At 37.3% G+C, this 19,003-nt stretch overlaps 1 protein-coding gene across 26 annotated transcripts in view; it reads left to right on the top strand.

Moving 5' to 3' along the window:
* Positions 1-19,003, top strand: part of RBFOX1 (RNA binding fox-1 homolog 1) — a 1,352,985-nt gene that overhangs the window by 1,201,885 nt on the left and 132,097 nt on the right. For all 26 annotated transcript variants that reach the window (XM_049791518.1, XM_049791517.1, XM_049791521.1 and 23 more), the window contains one exon: positions 3,554-3,796. In XM_049791518.1, the coding sequence (XP_049647475.1) occupies positions 3,554-3,796 (243 nt within the window). The remainder of the gene's footprint in view (positions 1-3,553; positions 3,797-19,003) is intronic.

Consider the following 19,003-nt stretch of genomic DNA (forward strand, 5'->3'; position numbering starts at 1 on the left):
TCAAATGGAGTAATATGTATAGAATAGGAGCAACTTCACTTACCTACATCATTGGAATGCTTTCTTTTTTTGTTCTTTAGAGTTCAACATTTAACCAGAAAGCAATAAAATTGACTTTATACACTGCCACGTAAAGCATATTTTTCAGCTGAAATGTGGTTTTCATTAAAACTCAGGCCAGAACATTTAGCAGAGCCTGACTGTCTGCCATCCTTTGTTCTTCTTTCTGTTGCCAACAACTACTTTATTAAAAACCATGCACAAAGTGAGCATTAAGGGGTCGTTTAATCTTAAAGATACTTGGAATTGAATCTGAAGGGACAACTTCTGTTTAGCCTCTCATGCCTAGGTTGTATTAAGCGATGTCTGTGTACTGTCATCTGCAGTTTGGAGATTACTCTAATACCTCAGTTCATGGGCTAATTTAGGATCAATATTTCCTGTTGCTTTTAGGGCCATTTTGTGTTTTCAACTTAATGCATTAGATCTATTATTTCTTTTATTCATTTTAGTTCACTGTATTTTAAAAAGCACAAGGAAGGAACATTTTAGGTGATTATATTTAAAGAATTTTTTGTTCCTTAAAACCTATTCAAATGTATCTGTCTCTTGTGCAGTCTGGGGCTTCCATCAACCAGATGTATATACAAATGTGTGTTAGTTGACACTGCATTGTTCTTGATATAAATTCATATTCTAAACAATAAGCTATTGTCTCGATACCTGTGTAAGTAGTAAAGAACATGTTTATACATACATGCTTTTATAGTACATTGTAATACTGCGTCTATTGAATTAACTGTGAATCATAAATTCACACTAATTTTAAAGGCTAGGAAAGGCTACAGTAGACACCGAGTTTAAGAGATGAACAAGTCAGATTTATTGTAGCTATCATTTTAAACTTATGGCCTACTGTAGAGTGCGCAAGTATAATTTCTTTAGTGTTTCGTGTGCCCCCCCCCCCCCCCCCCCCCCCCCCAGTTTAATGAACATGCAATTCCTGGACTGATAATCTTGCATGCCAATTTTCTACTCTAAGTGCAGTGGGGCTTTTTTGTTGGTTTGTTTAATGGCAAGGCTGTAAATCCCTGATTATGTAGAAGTTATATTAAAAAAAAAAAAAAAAAAAAAAAGCAAACAAACACCTGACCCTTTATTGTTTACTTATTAAGGGGGTCTTGGTTATAAATAAGTGATCCACACCTCAGCTTAACAAGTCAAATGAAAGAGGTAGAAAAGTCTCAGCAACATGAAGGTGCTGGAATTGCCAGTGCAGTTTGCCATTTTATGATAAATCTGAAAAGTGAATTGTTTGGAGTTGCTGGTAAAAATAATATAAAAGTTCAACCCTCTTAATTAAATATTAGCTGTAATTAGCACTAAGTGTGAATGCTCTGAATATTAATTAGGGTCTCATGGAACTGCTGTCAATGTTAATGAGAAACAGTGGGGGTCTCGGCAACATCTGGTTTAGGACTCAAGGTAGTATAAAAACCTTTAGATCAAATGCACCTGGCCATTAGCCCTTGGTCCCTTTGTTGCCATTATTGTTCTTTTTTAACAGCTGCTGACTCTAATGCCATGTTTAGCATCTGACATGAAGGAATAGCTTAAGGACTAGCAGTAACCAGCTACTGAGGTTTCAAAGCCAGCATAGTGAAAATGCTTATATAGGCAGAAGTTCGACTGGCTGTTGTGCATACTTACCAGTTGTGCATTCTTACCACTTGCTGAAGTCCTTCCTGAAATGGTTGACTAAAAAATTTAAGGTTGCCTGCCTCCCACGCAAGTTTTAAGAATACATCCTTAACATTTGTTAATAAATGTTTCTGGTGTACTCCAGTCATTGCTGGTTTTTACTTCATCTGGATATTTTTTTTTTAATAGTGAAAATATTAGGTAAAAGAAAGGGACCTTGCCATTTTAATATAAGAGGGTATAAGTATACCTTTACAAGAGTTTTTAACCTCCGCTGAAATTTAAACAGGGCAAGTTTCAGTGCAGCATTAACCTTGGAATGATTGTAGATATATGCAAATGAAACTTACTGACTTAACCCTTTGAAGTTGGTAAATGTCACTGTTTTCAGGTTAAAGATGGTTGATGGTTTTAATTTTTTAGGACACACTGAATGCCTTTTACAAAGGAAAATTTAATTTTCCCTTCTAAGCCTGTCATGTACCAAGATTTATTCCTGTGCCGTGATTTTGCAAATTCTTAAAAGCTCTTGAGTTTAGGACCACTTCAGGTCAGAGAACTGACGTCTGAATTAGTTGAAATTATCTGGAAAAGTCCTTAAGTAGGAAATGCAAAAGAATGTCTTTTATTCATTCAGCCTATTTTGAAATTAGGAAATCAAGGACTGATGAATACAAATTAGCAAAATCCCTACAATATTCCTGTGCGGGTACTTGTACGTGCTTTGGTGGGAGAATAACAGAGTATTTTAAAAACTAATTAAAGTTTTACTCAAATATTCATTTTACATTACTTTGATATTTAGAAAGTTAATTTTATCTTGTAAATCAACTCATCTGAGTTTGGGAAGGTCCCTGTATTAATGGCCTCTAATGCTGTGTCATCTACAGCATCATGTTTTGGACATCTTTTGTATTGCTTCCGAAAGATTGTTCTGTACATTTCCTCCCCTAGAATTATTACTATTTGGTATGAGCAGAGCGTTTAGTCAGAAGTCTCTAACTGATAAATTAACATGCTCTACTGTCCCTTATTATATCAAACATTAAGATGGCTATAACTCTAAAGACATGAGGGCATTTCTTTTTAAGTGTACAGGCTTATTGTATATAGAAATGAAATACTTTTGTCTTCAAATTTAAAGCCTTAAAAGTTCTGAAATCTATTTTGACAGCCTACACCACAGAATTTTTCTTTTATGTTAAGATTTTGAACTGATGCATTTTTAGATTCAAATGTTTAATGCTCTGATTGGGTCTCATTATTTTTTTTGCATTTGTGGCATGCGGTTGCTCAATACAGTGTACCTCAAAGTATTTCTGAATATCTCATAGAGTGTTATTTCATATAAATATTTTCAGTATACGGTTACGTTAACAGTATGCACCCAAATCCTGCTCTGTGTGTAGGTTGCATATATTGTGTTCTGCAAACGGTAAGTCGGAACGGATCACAAACCATGGGCTAACCTTATCAGAGCTCTGTATTGGCAGTTGCACCCAGTAGCCTTTTGAATAAACTGAGTTTTGTCCCTCTTCATTGTCTGAGCTGAGGCATTATTTCAGGTAGATTTCACTGAACTTTCCCAGTTAAAGAATAGTCTACAAATATCCAAAGAACAGCAGATTTGTTTGTCTAATTATAATAAGATTTAATAGGGTTAGCAAGACGGGTTTAATTGACATAAGAAATTTTCTCCTCAAGGAACAACCAGCGTGGCCTTTTCAGGCCAGCAAACTTAGCAGAATGCTATCATCACATTCTGCGTTACGTGTGCAGGATCACCGCTTATTTTATCTCACGCCACATTTCTTCTTCCCCTTTTTTTTTTTTTTCCCTTTGATTTTTACAGGGTAATCAGGAAGCTACAGCACCTCCTGACACAATGGCACAGCCTTATGCCTCAGCCCAGTTTGCTCCACCTCAGAATGGTATCCCTGCAGAATACACAGCCCCACATCCTCATCCAGCTCCAGACTACACAGGCCAAACCACTGTTCCAGAGCACACGTTAAACATGTACCCTCCTGCTCAGACACACTCTGAACAGAGTGCAGCTGACACAAATGCACAAACTGTCTCCGGCACAGCCACAGTAAGTCAAAGTTTCAGCTATTTCTAAAGCGGTATGTTTCAAGTTACCTATGTTTTTATTGATAATGTTTATTCTTACGTTACACTTAATAGTTTTGCACTTCATTTGTGTTAGGATTGCTCACCATTTCAAGTTGAAAGTCTGTCAGAGTTTATCGTTGAACTTGGAGAATTTAATTTCACTGCTTTTGGAGCCTGTTAGTAAGTGTGGGAGCTTGGTAGAATCTGTAGATTCCTTTCCTACAGTATTAGACAGACAACATGATAAATGACAAGCCCATGAATTATATAATAAAGTTTGATTAAGTCCAATATGGAAAAATATTGCAAAAGAGTATTCGTAAGCATTCATTTGGGGGAAAAAAACCCCTAACAAACCCAAACCAAACCAGACTCATTTTGTTCTTTTTAATGACCTCTGTATTTTTGAAACTTATGAATAGTTTTTCATAGAAGTGTTTATTGAATGATGCTGTGTTAAAATTACTTGTGGCACTGTGTGAATGAGTATTGTGAAGAGCATGTCTGTGATACTGTATTTTCTAGAGAGCTTGTTTGTGCAGCCATTACCAAAGTTGTGCATGGATCTGTGCTCAACAGAGCAGAAATCATAAGCTTTCCTTCTGTTTGATTATATATGAAGCTCTGAAATGTCAGGAATTATGCAAGAGACTCCTTGGCTGGTCCTACCTTGTAATTTAAGTCACAAATTTCACACATTGATAGTTTGGTGCTTCTGTCTCAATTCTAGATTGGGACCAAATTTATCCAGTGCCAACAGTTGGCAGATTTCTGAGCTGTCAACCACCTGCATTACCTGTGTAGGATCTAGCCCAGAACAGACAGAACACTGTGATCTGAGCATGCGCTTGAAACATCTCTACCAGCTGTCCTTGCTGCAACCATGCTTCATACCTCATTTTACCTCCCCTTCATTCCCTGGCATATATCCAACCTAAAAAGTTGCATGCGTTCTGAGTTCTGAAGATTCATGTTTATTGCCATGTCACTAATTTCTTTATATGGGGATGAACAAGAAAGAAAAGCAATAGCAACAGCAAAAGCACAAAAGAATATTCCTTGGTATTATCATGGAGGAATTAATTGTGAATTAATTACACAGTTTTGTGGTTTGTGCGGTGAAATGTTTCAGTCCTTTTATTTTTGACTTGGTAACTTTTTATTGCCCTGATTGGCCCTTTGCTCCAGTAGTGTGAGAAAGTTTAAGTGGAAGAGCATCCTATTTACTTGTATCTCATAGCATTCTTTGCAGCTCTACAGTGTCCCCTCTTATTCATCTCTTTGCTAAGTTAACTTCCTGGTTCTTCCCAACTTCTAAAATTTTCTTCCATAATCATTTTTGATTGTTATCAAACTTCTGTCATATGCCACTGTCATTGGTTTAGAGCAGGAAGCCTAAGCTGAGTAGATACACCAGAAAAGATTGGATATTGGCTAAAAATATAGTCTTTCCTACTGTCCCTGTCTCATTCTTATTATATTCTACTCTTTTGCTTGCTCTTTTGATCACTGCTGCACGCTGAACCGTCCACGGTGATGCCCAGCTCAGCCTTTTCTCCTTTTGAAACTGTTGGTCTGTTTGCCGTTCAATTCTGAAGTAAAAGACTGTCAGTGCTAAAATCAATGGTAAAACACCTGTCGATGCGAGTGGGACAGGAGCTCATCCCTCATCATTTATTGCTTTCAATTTATTGTGCTTCTTCACCTCTTTTTGATTTTTCAGTTTGAAGAAGTGTTAGTCTCTTTATCAGAAAAGTCAGGTATGCATTTTTCCAACATTTTCCATGGCAAAGGCTGATGAAAAGAAATAATTTGGATTGTCTGCAATGGCCTTATCTTCTTCAAGTGCTCTGTTCAATCCCAGCTCCAGCAAATCCAATGATTCCCTTGAAAGTTTCCTGCTTCTGATATACTAATAGGCTTTATTGTTATTTGTTTCTGTATCCGTTCCTATCTGCTCTTCTGCCTTTTTGCCTTCCTAATATCCAGCTTATATTTTACCTGTCATATACTTTCTCCCTTCTGGTTCCACTTGGAGTGAATTTGCATACTCTGAAGGATAACACTTCAATTCCACTAACCTTTTCTATTTGGGGAATATAGTATAGTTATTTGATCTTTTTATTATGGATCCTTTTCTTGCCTTCGTGTTTCCTTTCTTACAGAGGAAGGTGCATAACTTTTTGAAGTAGCTCCCATGCTGTTTATAAAGAATTAGATTTCCTTTTGACTTTTGGGTATTTTTGAGAAAGTTTTGGGTTGTTTTTTGGTTGTTTTTTTTTTTTTTTTAAAGACATTTTTTCTAAATTGCAATGTTATATCAAAAGTTGTGGATACTACCCCTCCCTGGCGAGCAATGCATTGAAAATACAGGCTTACAAGAAGTGTATCTCTATGGATCTACATTGTTCAAAGTAGCCTTGACATTTAACATAGCACTTACCAGTTAGTTTTACAAATTTACAGTCAAACATTGTTTACACAATTTAATTATGTGTACCTGGATCTAAAATCTGTTATGCTGTGTCTCATTAGCATTGCACTTAACACACTGTAGAGACGTTATAAATAGGTATATGCAGATGGATCCCAGGCAGATTTGACATGGGCTTTGTAATATTATGAGGGCCCAGCTGTAGGCTTAATAATATAAGTTTTTATGATGAAATAGAGCTTCAATAGCACTGTGTCAACATTGTAACTCCATGTGGTCTTTATTGTCGAAGAAAAAAAAAATTATGTTTCTTTCCAGTTCCTGCTAGCTTTCTGAATAGTCGGTTTCCAGTCTTAAAAAATGTGTAGTGGAATTTGTGTGGAGACATAGTGGCATTTGTTTGGTAGGTTCCAATATTTTTACATAGTTTCCTTTCAGTAAGCTGTATAAACATGCATTTAAAAAAAGAATAATCGATTGATCAATCATTCACAAAAGAATACTGTTGTGATTAATGTAGATTAGACAAGCCATTGAAGGCAAGACCAGTTTTGGAATTTTCTTATTCACATGCATATTGATGTACATGTGAAGCTGGATCTACCACTAAAAATGGATCTTAAAATGTTGAAATATGAAGCTAATAAACTGCAGGGCAATCACCTGATTTATAGAACTACTACTAGAAGTGACTTAACCTCACCCATGAAGGACTTAATCCATGCTGAGGTTAGACACATACCCTGGCTTTCTCCATGTGTCCCAGTTTCTTTCTTTTGTCTGAAAGAATCATACACTGAAGCTAGAGCTCACATTGGGGCTAGTGCAAACTAAACCCCAATAAAGATATAAATAATAAAAATAAAAAGGTTCCATGCAACGTCACTTGGATCCCTTACTGCAATACAGGGTGTGATCCCAGCCTAGCTGGAACCTCTGTTGGTGTCCCCATTTGCTGCAAATTGAACAAGATTCCAGTCATCAGTTTTATTACAGGTTTGTAATTTTGTGCACAGTAGAGTGCTATTAATATAGAAAGCCTATAGATTTGATTTCCTTGTAAGTAGAATCTATAGGCTCTAGAAAGGTTTCCTCTGTTGTCTTTGGTCATTCAGAGCCTTTCAGAATGGGCGTAAAGAACTATCAAGCCAAATTGATAATGCTTGAAACCAACTTTGGGTTGGTGCGGGACGTTAATGAATACAGCCTTACAGAATATATACAGTATTTTCTATATGCAGTGAAAGCAGACATGCTTTTCTTTGCTCAAAACTAAAATATTTTATTGAGAACTTAATAGGAAGGGATCCTTTTTTTCCTCTTGGATTTTACTTTTTACAACAAAACATTGCACAAACCCTTTCATACCTTGCTCTTCTCCAGGGAGCACATATAATATCTGAATCTAATGCTCTGGGTATCTTTTGTCATTTGTAACACTGACGTTCTGTGGACTTCCAACTGGCTTGGGCATCTACCCTGTCAAAACCCATGCCATCCTCCTTACACTTCTTTCTTAGTTTAATTCCAAAGTTCTTTTCATTTAAGAAAGAACATTTTCTTGGTTGGTTTTGCTCGAATTGACTAACAAGCACTTTGAAAATTGCAGTCAAGGAGTACGGAATGTTCTGGTATTGTTAAGAATTTATTTTTCTGCATGTTATGCTTAACTAATTCAAGTATAATTTAATGGACATTCATTTAGCAGTGAAGAAGATGTGGGACTAGAAGTGCTCTTGTACTTCCAAAAAGTGTATTTCCTAGTGAAATTTTTTAATCTATTATTTTGATAAAGTAGTGTAAAACAGTATTCTGTTAGGGTAAGTACTGGACATAAGAGGTGCTTAGATTGTATGTATAGGTATTGCTAACTTGGTATTTTGATGTATGAAACAGGAGACAATGTACAGGCTGAAAGGGAAGTAAATGTTTAAGGACAGGATGATTTAGCTGAAATAATATAAAATCATCTGTAGGTAATAAAATACCATCAGAAGTCACTTTGAGTCTTTTCTGAATAATAGGGTTTTCATCTTTTTGAATCAATATGTTTGTTTAACTTTAATCAAGGAAGTAGTCCATCTGAGTATATGCATAATCAATACTCATCCAGTACTGGATTATTTAAGTGCTGGTAAACTTTTGGAGTTGCATAGCATCAAACACGCTTTTAGTCATTAACAAAAACAGTAAATTGCTTCTTTCAAAAGGATGGATCAATGATAAGTCTGTTACAAAGTTATAGTAAAAGTAACACATCGGATGATTTTGCAGAGTGGTTTTGAGTGTTACGTTAGTTACATGTTTTAAAGTGTTTTTAATTAAGACATTTGTTCGTTTTATGAAATATGAAATCACCTTTCACTTGTGCACAGATATATATATATGCGCACAGGCATATTGTACATACAAAACTTGTTCGATTTTTGCCTGTGGTTTTTCATGCACAACTTCTGTTGATGTCAATGGGAGATGAGTAGGTAAATACAAAGGGCATTAACTGAGCATGTGTAAGAAAGCAGGTAATAGTAAAGTAAATGTTGTTTCTCTAGTGTTTCCTATTCTAAGTGGATTGTACTAATAATGGAAGTAAATATCACAGTATGGTAAAAACTGAGTTTGTAATAATGCTCTGTGGTTTATGTATGTGTGTGTATATAAAAAATATTCTGCTCTAAATTTAATTCTACTTTTGCATTAGAGAAAACTTGAGGTCATTGTGCAGTCTTTCTTCCTTGGACTGTGACTTCACCAGATTTCACAAGCTGAAAAACCTTGATAAGTTGTGTGCTTGGATAGGAGTCCTCGAGGGAAAATGCAGTTTACTTGGAGGAGTATTGGTGATTCAGTGCATAGTGCTGTTCTGTCTAGGGTCGTTCTGAATCAATACCCAAGATGACATTAGGGGAAGCAGTGCTGCTGAAGTCCTGTAGAAGACACGTAGTGCAGAGGTGTGGGTCGTCTGTGATGATGAGGTATTTTTCACATAACTTTGCTGTTACGACTAGATTTCAGCTTGGTTACTACCAAAACTCCTCCTGTGTGGTATCCACTGAACTTGATACTCTTCTGTGTGAAAATAATTGATGTATTAGATACTAGATGTCTGTTGTTACAGTTGCCCTGCTTTACCTTGACATCTTATATATTCTTTGAGATCTTATGGTTTGTAAGTTTGATGGTTTCTTTTCTTGGTGTTAATTATGTCCAGGTTCGTGCATTCTTTAGTCATGTTGTGGAGGCCATCTCTTCATCTAAGGATTTGGGAAGGCTTAGTGATACTTTAGACTGAAAAATTATTTACCATGTTGAACTTGGTTGGTTTGGGGAAGAGAAAAATAGACAACCTTTGTTGATTTTTATTTTTTTTATTTTTTTTTTCATTTTTTTTTGGTACTGATTTCTCTGTTGTACTTTTTAATTTGGTAGTAGCAGGCATTTATAGTCAAGTGCTTTAGTGCATTGTCTAAGCCTGCAGGTAGGTAGATTGTTTCTACAGTTCTGTGCAGCATATTTCTATTTCTTATTAGCTCTTTCCTGCTCTGTTCTTTTATGTAAGTTATTGGTATGTGATTTCCCCCCCCCCCCCCCCCCCTTTCTTTCTTTTCTCCTTAATCCTTAGTTCTTCTCCCACTTTTTTATTCCTGGTCTGTCCATCTCCTGGGGATGTGGGATACATTAGCTCTTTCAAGAAATTCTGTTCCATATTAAACAGTGGGCTATATGCTACTTGGTTTACAGATGTCCATCAGTTGTTCCTACAACAGTGTGTCATTGAAGTAGAGATGTTTAAAACAAAGTTCTCTGTAATTTGCTGGTTCATCATGTAACTGTGGTTGTGCTTGTTAGCCTTGAGGTAAATTTCCTTGAAGTCCAACATACCAAGTATATGCATAGTGAGTGGGACACTCTCCAGTACTGCTGAGCTCAGCTGGTATTATCCTTGTCTCTGAATATTCTGCTTTTTCCTAGTAGGTTTTCATAGTGTACCTGGAATGCGGATCCTGAAACTGCCTCTTGTGCCTTGGGAATAAAAAGTGACTAGCTTGCCTCTGTGTGTAGTTCTGTCTGGAAAGCATGCAGAGCAGAATTACAGTGCAGATAACCACGTCAATTATTTCTCTAAATAGTGGCACTCAGAGGACTGTGCTCCCCCTGTGGAGAAGCTAGGAACTTTTCACCATGAAGTGGCTGTCTTGCAAGTCAGATTTCCCCATGCATATTTTTTATTCCTGACTGCTATCAATGACCCAGTTTTTATTAATTTCAATTCCATATTTTTATCTATAGATGTTTGCCACCAGTATGCTAGATAGTTGATAATACTTTGACAATTGTTACAGCAGTGTTTATTCACCTAAATCATACCCTGCTGGTGTAGGCTATTGTATTGGCACGGTATGCTATTTCATTTATGCTACCTGTTATATTTCGTCCCAACTGCTACTTGAAGAAAATATTCCAAGGACCTTTTTTTAAGATCCTGAGTGCTTCAGAGCTGCAGAAACAAGCAACCTGGTCCAGCTCCTACTCTACAGTGAAGAGATCAAAACTGACATCCCAAATAGATAACATAATTCTGTGCTAGTTTGGTGAGGCATGGTAATGACTTGTGATCATAGGCATTATTACTTCTAAAAGGCTTCCTTAGAATCATAGAATCGGTTAGATTGAAAAAGAGCTTAAAGATCATCGAGTCAACTGCAAACCTAGCACTGCCAAGTCCACCACTAAACCATGTCCCTAAGCACCACATCTACACGTCTTTTAAATCCCTCCAGGGATGGTGACTCCACCACTTCCCCGGGCAGCCTGTTCCAATGCTTGACAACCCTTTTGGTGAAGAAATTTTTCCTAATATCCAATCTAAACCTCCTCTGGCACAACTGGAAGTCATTTCCTCTTGTCCTATCGCTTGTACTTGGGAGAAGAGACCGCTCCCCACCTCGCTACAACCTCCTTTCAGGCAGTTGTAGAGAGCGATAAGGTCTCCCCTGAGGCTCCTTTTCTCCAGGCTAAACAGCGCCAGTTCCCTCAGCCGCTCCTCATAGGATGTGTGCTCCAGGTCCTTCACCAGCTTCCTTGCCCTTCTTTGAGCACTTCATTGCTGAGAGCCCTGCCTATGAACTTTGTTCCCCACATGTATTTTGTTGCTTATGCTAAGGAATAGCAGGAACATATTGCTCACCTTAGCAGCTGTATGTGTCAGTGCATGCTCTAAAAGAGATTCTTCTCGAGGATACACAGAACCTTAAACCAACTGTTTTCTATGATACCATTTATAAAGCGCCTGTTTGTATACTTAGTTGTTTTGCTTGCTAAGAAGATAACCACATCTTTTTCCTGTGTTGCCGAGTTAAATTAGGCTTTGCTCCCAGAACGTACTTGTCTTTCTGTGGGTGGGTAGCCGGTGTGAGGAGAGCAGCTGTTACACTGCCAGCTAACTGTGCCACTGCATGCATATCAGCATGTCTTGTGTTCTAAAATCTCAGTAACTGATCCTTGTGATTTAGGTATCACCTCAGCTTCTTTTTCCTTTTGATTTTCACAGCAAGAAAGGATTGCAAATGTAATATTGAAACAGAAGACATAAAAAATTATTATTCTGGGTTTTTTGAGATATTGTGATTTTTAACTTCCTCTCGTGATTTTTGAGTTCTTGAAATTGGTGAAGTAATAGAGCTGAAGCTCCTCCCCCAAACCAAAAACCCCCACCCAGGGATAAAGAGAGCTATTACGCTCTGTTATCTCTAGTCAGGTTTGCTCAAATAGGTTAGCTGAATGCCATTGAATACCCCTCTGAATGTTCATTGTGGGGCAGACTAACAGTTCTTAGATCACTTGAGCAGGTCATTCCAGCCAACTCTAAGGCAGATTTAAAGCACAAAACATTGCAAAGTCTTTTCAATCCCATTGTCAACCAGAGATATAGTCATGCTACTCCAACTTGAAAACTTTCTTTTAAAAATCATTGCCAATTAATTTCTGATTGCCAAGTTTAATTGACCAATTAAACAATTTAAGATTTTCTTCCTGCTTGGCCCTGAAAAAGTTAACAATATTGGTTTTTTTGAGTTTTCTTGCACTCTGTATTGTCTCTTGGGCTCTTTACTTCTCCATACCAATTCTTCTACATTTTACATTATTGACTTTTTCTTCTCTCTATGCAGTCGAAGTTACAATGGCATCCAACTGCTTTGGTTGTGCTTTGGGTTCTGATGTATTGAGGAAGACGTTTGTTGCACATTTTGCTGAATAAACTGAGCATAAATTTTAAAGGGGAACTTGGTATGAGGAAATAGCTAATTACAACTTACTTTGTATTTGACCTTCTGCATCTTTGCTTCACATTATAACATGGTAATTAAAATTGATCCTTATGGGGGGGATTTTTTTTGGTGAAAATGAGCTCTCATTTTCACTAAATACCGGAGTGGCGGTGCTAGGTTAGGTAAGACTAATGATGTTTTCCATTCTCTTGTAATTGGCATGCAAATGATGGTTAATGGTTTGCAACTTTATCAGAAGTTGTCGATTCCTCCCTGCACCAGCTCTTTGTAATTGCAACACAAACTTGTATATTGTCTGGAGTACTTTGTGCAGTGGCAGGAGGAGAATATGTTTCTCACTTCTTGGTTAACCAGCAACATCCTTAGGTCCTTGCTTGCAAGAAACTGGATCTCCATTAGAGAGGTCAGAACAGTCAGGTAGCACAGGCAGATGGAAAACTAACAAGGTTTGTAGTTAAAAGCTATGAAGATCATTCAGGTAGGCTTCCTCTCTTCTTCCTTAAATCATAAGGCTGAATTTCTGTTAACGTAACAGTCTTTGCCCAGGGTTACACAAGAGCTGAGCTTACTCTCCTGCATGACTACATGCGGGTCTCAGTTAAGGATGGCTTTAGTGGCTTATTACCCCCCAACCCAACCCTGAAAATATTTTTTTCAAAACCTGTTTATACTCTCGTGTTTCCATTCCTCTCCCATACATCTACATCTTCAGCTTTGCCACACACCCACCTACCTACCCACAGAAATACTTTAATTAAATGTTACTCATGTGTGGGCTTACTTACCACTTCTCCCTGCTTAATCTGTTTGCTTTCTTGGGTCAGTACGAAAGAGTGACTTGATTCAAACATTTAACTTTGCTATCTGTCAATATTAGCAAGACAGTACTGAGGCACATCGATCTGTCTTGGCTTAAACTCCCAAGAAGGTGAATCCATCTATAAGTTTGAAGCTGCTTTATGGTCTACCAGTGACGTGACAAGGTCAAATACACATCACAGGCAGAAGTAGACAGAGGACAATTTTCTTATTAACTAGATATGCATTCAGGAAATGGTTAGAAGTTTTCCTTTTGGACTTTACCAGAAAAGGAATTAGACTGAGCTAATAGTCTGTCACGCACATTGTGCTGTATTTGGTCTTTCTGTGATATGTGGGAAGATTTGGGTGGACATGTTAAATTGCATAGTTCTAGACATTAAATGGCCGACAATTTATTAATTAATTGTAGAAATAGGGAGGAAATCCAGATGAAAGCATAAGTAAGAGTGTAACCTGGTTTTGTTCTGTCTTGAATTACTCCTACTTGTATATGGCAATTTCATTACAAAAGTGTGACATGGAAATAGTAATCTACATGCCAAGGTACTTGCTGCAATTTGAGGAAGACCAGAATACGGGTTTTCTTCTCTCCTGGTTCTACTGGAAGATAAGAATGCAGCTGGGAAGTCCATTCGGGCCATTAGGCTATAGCAGATGGACTTTGCTTGTGAAAGCACCCAAACCTTTGTAATGTAAACTGCAGATATGTTTAAAACTGTTAATAGTAACATAGGATAACTGCCTTAGTGAATCTGAACTTCTTGGTATATAATTTTCTGATTTTAATATGAACATCACGGCTTAAAGAAAACTATTTCTTGCTTTTCTGATTTCTGTTAAAACCAAAATGCTTTAAAATAGGTTTATAATATCAATTAAGTAGAATCATAATACATGCACAGATCAGTATCTATTTTAAAAATTCAGGTACTCTTAAAACTAAATTTACTCTTGCTGTCATAGGTTTTGTTCCCAGTTAAGAGAGTTTATACTTTACAGTTGCATCTTGTAGTTAGACGCTATTTAAAATAATGTACACATTTGATAATTAATTTATTAAAATATGCATTTACAGTAGAATGCCTCTACCAAAACGGTATGTGCAGTTTTCCCACAGCAAAGGCAAAACCCCTATTCTGTTTCTCTTTGTGTGAAACCTGTGTAGTTGCTCTGTACAAAATTGAGGTTCTTTCACGTTGATATGTGAGCAGTTGTTAACTAGTGTTAGCTGATTAAAGTATAGCTTGATCTTACTGGAGGTTTTTTTGAGGTATGAGTAGTTGCCGCGTGCTTTGTGCTTTTTGCTTATGTGATTAAAGGTGAACATTTAGTTACTTTGTTGCCACTGCAGGGATAGAAGGTAAATATTTCCTAATATATTGAGGTGGGTTTATGTACGTATATAAAATAATAGCTATTTTTTTAAAAAGAATTGCATAAATGCAAAACCTGTCTCTCCTTTCGCTTGCTTCTTGCCCGCTTTTAATCTCTGTGTGCATTTTAGTTGTTGTGTCTTCTTTTGCATCTTTACAACACTTTATTCCCTTTTTATAATCTTCCTCTGGTTTTCCTTTTATGTTATTTTTCAATATGCCTGCTTTGTCTCTGTTTCTTGTTTCTTCCCAGTTTTTCCTTATTCCAAGATTATCTAGTAGTTTACTTTAATTCCCTCCCTGCCCCCCAATAGGAGTTACAAAGCCAGCTACCATTGATTTTAATGTGGCATGGAGAGAATATGTAATCTTCTGAAGAGAATATATAGTTGATGTGAAGAACACACATGAATTCTCTGGTATTTCTTTATCTAGATTGCTGCATCTTGCTGGTTCTAGATGCTTTTTCAGACTGTATCCCAAACGGTTGTGTCGCAGTGTCAGCATATCCTGCTGCCTTTGTTGATTTAGAAAAGCCTCTCAATAGCTTTCTCGGAGAGACCCCTCAGGCCATCTGCTACTCTTGCTTAAAGGGGCTTTCTGCATTTGCTCTTCCAGCAGAGACCTCTTGAAATCTCACCCATTGAAACAGTTGCCACTGCCATTGATCTTCTCTCCCCTTTCTGGGAACTGCCTCTGAATTACAGTCAGTCTTATCCCAGTATCCAAATTCTGAGGTGCCCATCTAAAATCCATCTCCAAATGGCAGGAGAATGTGCCGCAGCAATCAGTTCTGTAAAAATGCTCGTAAGAATGAGGGGATTAAAGAGCGCCCGCGGGGCAGCTTCTCATCAGCCTCTGCCATGAGGTCTAATAACACCTCGAGGTGCGCTAGACAAAGAACATGAAACTCTCTATCGATGGAACAGAGGACTTCAAAGATTGTTTGCCACTGAGGACATCTCAATCTTTATATATTGACTGATTGCAGTTTCTGTAACAAGGCTGGCACTGCCTCCCAGCTTTCTTATACCTTGAAAAGTAAGAATGCAGGGTGTCTCTGCTGTGCTTTTTTGCTTTGGATTGTAATCAAAATACTTTTCTTCTCTGATTTATAAAAGGAAAAAAAAAGCAGCAGAACGCTTTCTGATTCAATCAAAAGAGAAGAGGAAAGCATGATTACAATCGTCAAGTCTTTTCTATGCCTGTGTTTTGTTTGTTGCTGTTATAAAAAGTGCGTCAGAAGATGTCAACTATTTAATTTAATAAGGATTTACATAAGTTCCAGCTGTTCCAGAACAGTATCTAAATATTTGATTTGAAAACAATATGTGTACCAACACTGCAACATACTGCAGGCATGATCACCCAGCTATCCAGAAAGATCTAAGTTTGTCTGTGCTAATTAGTGTTTGCAGATGAAGCTTCTGTAGTGGTAGCTTCAGTTAATAAAAGATCTTGGGGTTATAAGCATATAATGTGTGAGATAAGAGATGTCTACAAAACTGAATGGAAACTATGTAAATTTACTGTTTTCAAGTTATAATAATGCCAGGACACCTAATTCTGCTTTTTGTAACGATGTGATATATTTTGTAATATGTTCATATCACAAAGTATGTTATCTTATTGCTGCCCTTATTTAAAAAGATTTCTTGCCAAAAATATAGTTATGAAATGTCAGTTCGCTTAAAATATTTGGAAGTATTAATCTGTCATGGTTTAACCCCAGCCAGCAACTAGGTACCACGCAGCCGCTCACTCACTTCCCCCATCCAGTGGGATGGGGGAGGAAATCGGGGGAAAAAAAGTAAAACTCCTGGGTTGAGATAAGAACGGTTTAATAGAACAGAAAAGAAGAAACTATAATGATAACACCAATAAAATGACAACAGTAGTAATAAAAGGATTGGAATGTACAAATGATGCGCAGGGCAATAGCTCACCACCCGCCGACTGACACCCCGCCAGTCCCCGAGCAGCGATTCCCTGCCCCCCCACTTCCCAGTTCCTAAACTAGATGGGACGTCCCATGGTATGGAATACACCGTTGGCCAGTTTGGGTCAGCTGCCCTGGCTCTGTCCTGTGCCGACTTCTTGTGCCCCTCCAGCTTTCTCGCTGGCTGGCCATGAAGAGCTGAAAAATCCTTGACTTTAGTCTAAACACTACTGAGCAACAACTGAAAACATCAGTGTTATCAACATTCTTCGCATACTGAACTCAAAACACAGCACTGTACCAGCTACTAGGAAGACAGTTAGCTCTGTCCCAGCTGAAACCAGGACATAATCTTAACATGAAATGATATTAAAAATGAAAATCAGAGTTTTTTCACTGACATTGAGGAAAAAGTAATAGTTTAGGCCAGAGAAATTTGCTTTTAACTCATGCATTTACTTGCAAATATAGCAATTCTGTTGCCTATTTTCCCAGAGTCCTTATTTTTTGGGGTTTAGAGTTATGGAAATACTTGCGTTCTGCTGAGAAATATGGTTTCTCATGGACAAATTCTCTCCCCTTCATTTCCTTTCTTACATAGTTTTCAAGTACAGTGTTACCAACTGTAATGAAACAGATGCTCAGTTTCACCTCTGAATATTTGTATTTCCTTGTGCTCACAACTAAGCTCTTCCTTTTTTTCTTTAAAGAAAAACCAGCAGGGACAGGTGGCAAACTGTCTTAACCTGAAGCAGCAGAAGTAGGGGAGCTTTGTTGTTTATATATGAATGTCACTTTTTTCCTCTTTTTAATACAGGATGTATTCTAGTTTTGACAGTGTGTTCGGGGGAAAACATATTAGATGATGTTAAAAAGTAAAGGATATAAAAGAGAAATAAAAATCAGATAAAAAGGTAGATTGTAAGCAAATTGGAAAACTTTTTTTTTTTTTTTTAGTAATCCCTTAAAGTGATGAGCGTAAAGTATACTACAATTAGTGAGGGTTTTAGGGAGCTTGCTTAAATTCCTGGGTTTTTAAAATTTCTGTATGATTTACAAAATCAGAAAGTTAAAAGTTGGAAGAGTAAAAGTTTGTGAGGTAGACATTTAATAGCTTGTAATGCATGAACGTTGTTTGACTACAGCCCAGTAAATATGCACCGTGGTACCCAGTTCTTTAGTGACAAAATATGGTTTTAACCTCAGACATAAGTCTTGCAAGCACTTATCACTGAAAGGGTTGGGTACTGGTGTTCCTAATAATCAAATAGGACTGCTGACAAAGTTATTAGATTCAGGAATAGATACCTGCATAGTGGGATCCTGAGTTTAGGCAGCACTGCTGGACAGTTGTGTTTGAATACACTTGCGTTAGAAGATTTGCCTTTAATATAAGCTGATGGGTGACATTTTATTTGAGTTGTATGCATTGAGACATCAAGCATGTGCTGAAATGTGAGTACCTGCTGGTGTGCACAAAAATATCCAATACTGGCTACCATTAGGGCTATTTAAAATTTTGTTTTGAAGGCAATCTTTAGCATGTACTTATAGTTCTAAAGCTTTGGAACACTGCAGGCTCCACTCATTGTAAAATTGCTGAAGTTAACATACAGACTGGCAGTGTATGTACTTGTGAAATGGCTCACGCATGCAGTAAAAGCACTTTCACACCAGTATAAAATGTTGCTATTGGCTTCATCCTGTCTCCAGCAAGCATTTCCAATTTTAGAATTTTTTTCCCATCATTTTTGAACTAGGCTCCCTCTTTTCTTTTTTTCCCCACTGAAAGTGTTGCAGATCCATTCCTTTTATCTCTCTCTTCTCTCTTGAAAGGAACTTGCAGCCATTTCCAATGTTACTTCTCTTTTTGCATGCACAGCAAAGCCAACTTCCCAAAGATTCTAGTGTGTTTTATAGACAAAACATATTCAATCAAAGGTGCTAGTGTCTGAATCACTGATTCTGTTCTGTGCTTTCTAATGGAAAGAACCAAGTTGTTTGGTTGGGGTTTTTTTATTATTATTGTTACAGCAAGAGATAATTCTATTTTCAACACAGGTGTGTGTGGGGAGTTGTTTGGTTGGTTGGGTTTTTTGTTGGGTTTTTTTTTTTGTGTGGTTTTTTTTTTTTGTTTGGTTGGTTTGTTGTTTGGGGTTTTTTTTCCACATGCGTACTTTCAGGACAGCAAATATACTATATCTCAGGCTCCCATGTGTCCACCTTAGCCTAATGCATATGATTTTTCTGCCTGGAACTTTTATCCAGATGCAATTTGAGGACTTGGGATATTTGTCTGGGGTTTTTCAAAGTTAAGATTCCCAGAGAG

The sequence above is a fragment of the Accipiter gentilis genome, chromosome 33, assembly GCF_929443795.1.
Source record: "Accipiter gentilis chromosome 33, bAccGen1.1, whole genome shotgun sequence".
Lineage (NCBI taxonomy): Eukaryota > Metazoa > Chordata > Aves > Accipitriformes > Accipitridae > Astur > Astur gentilis.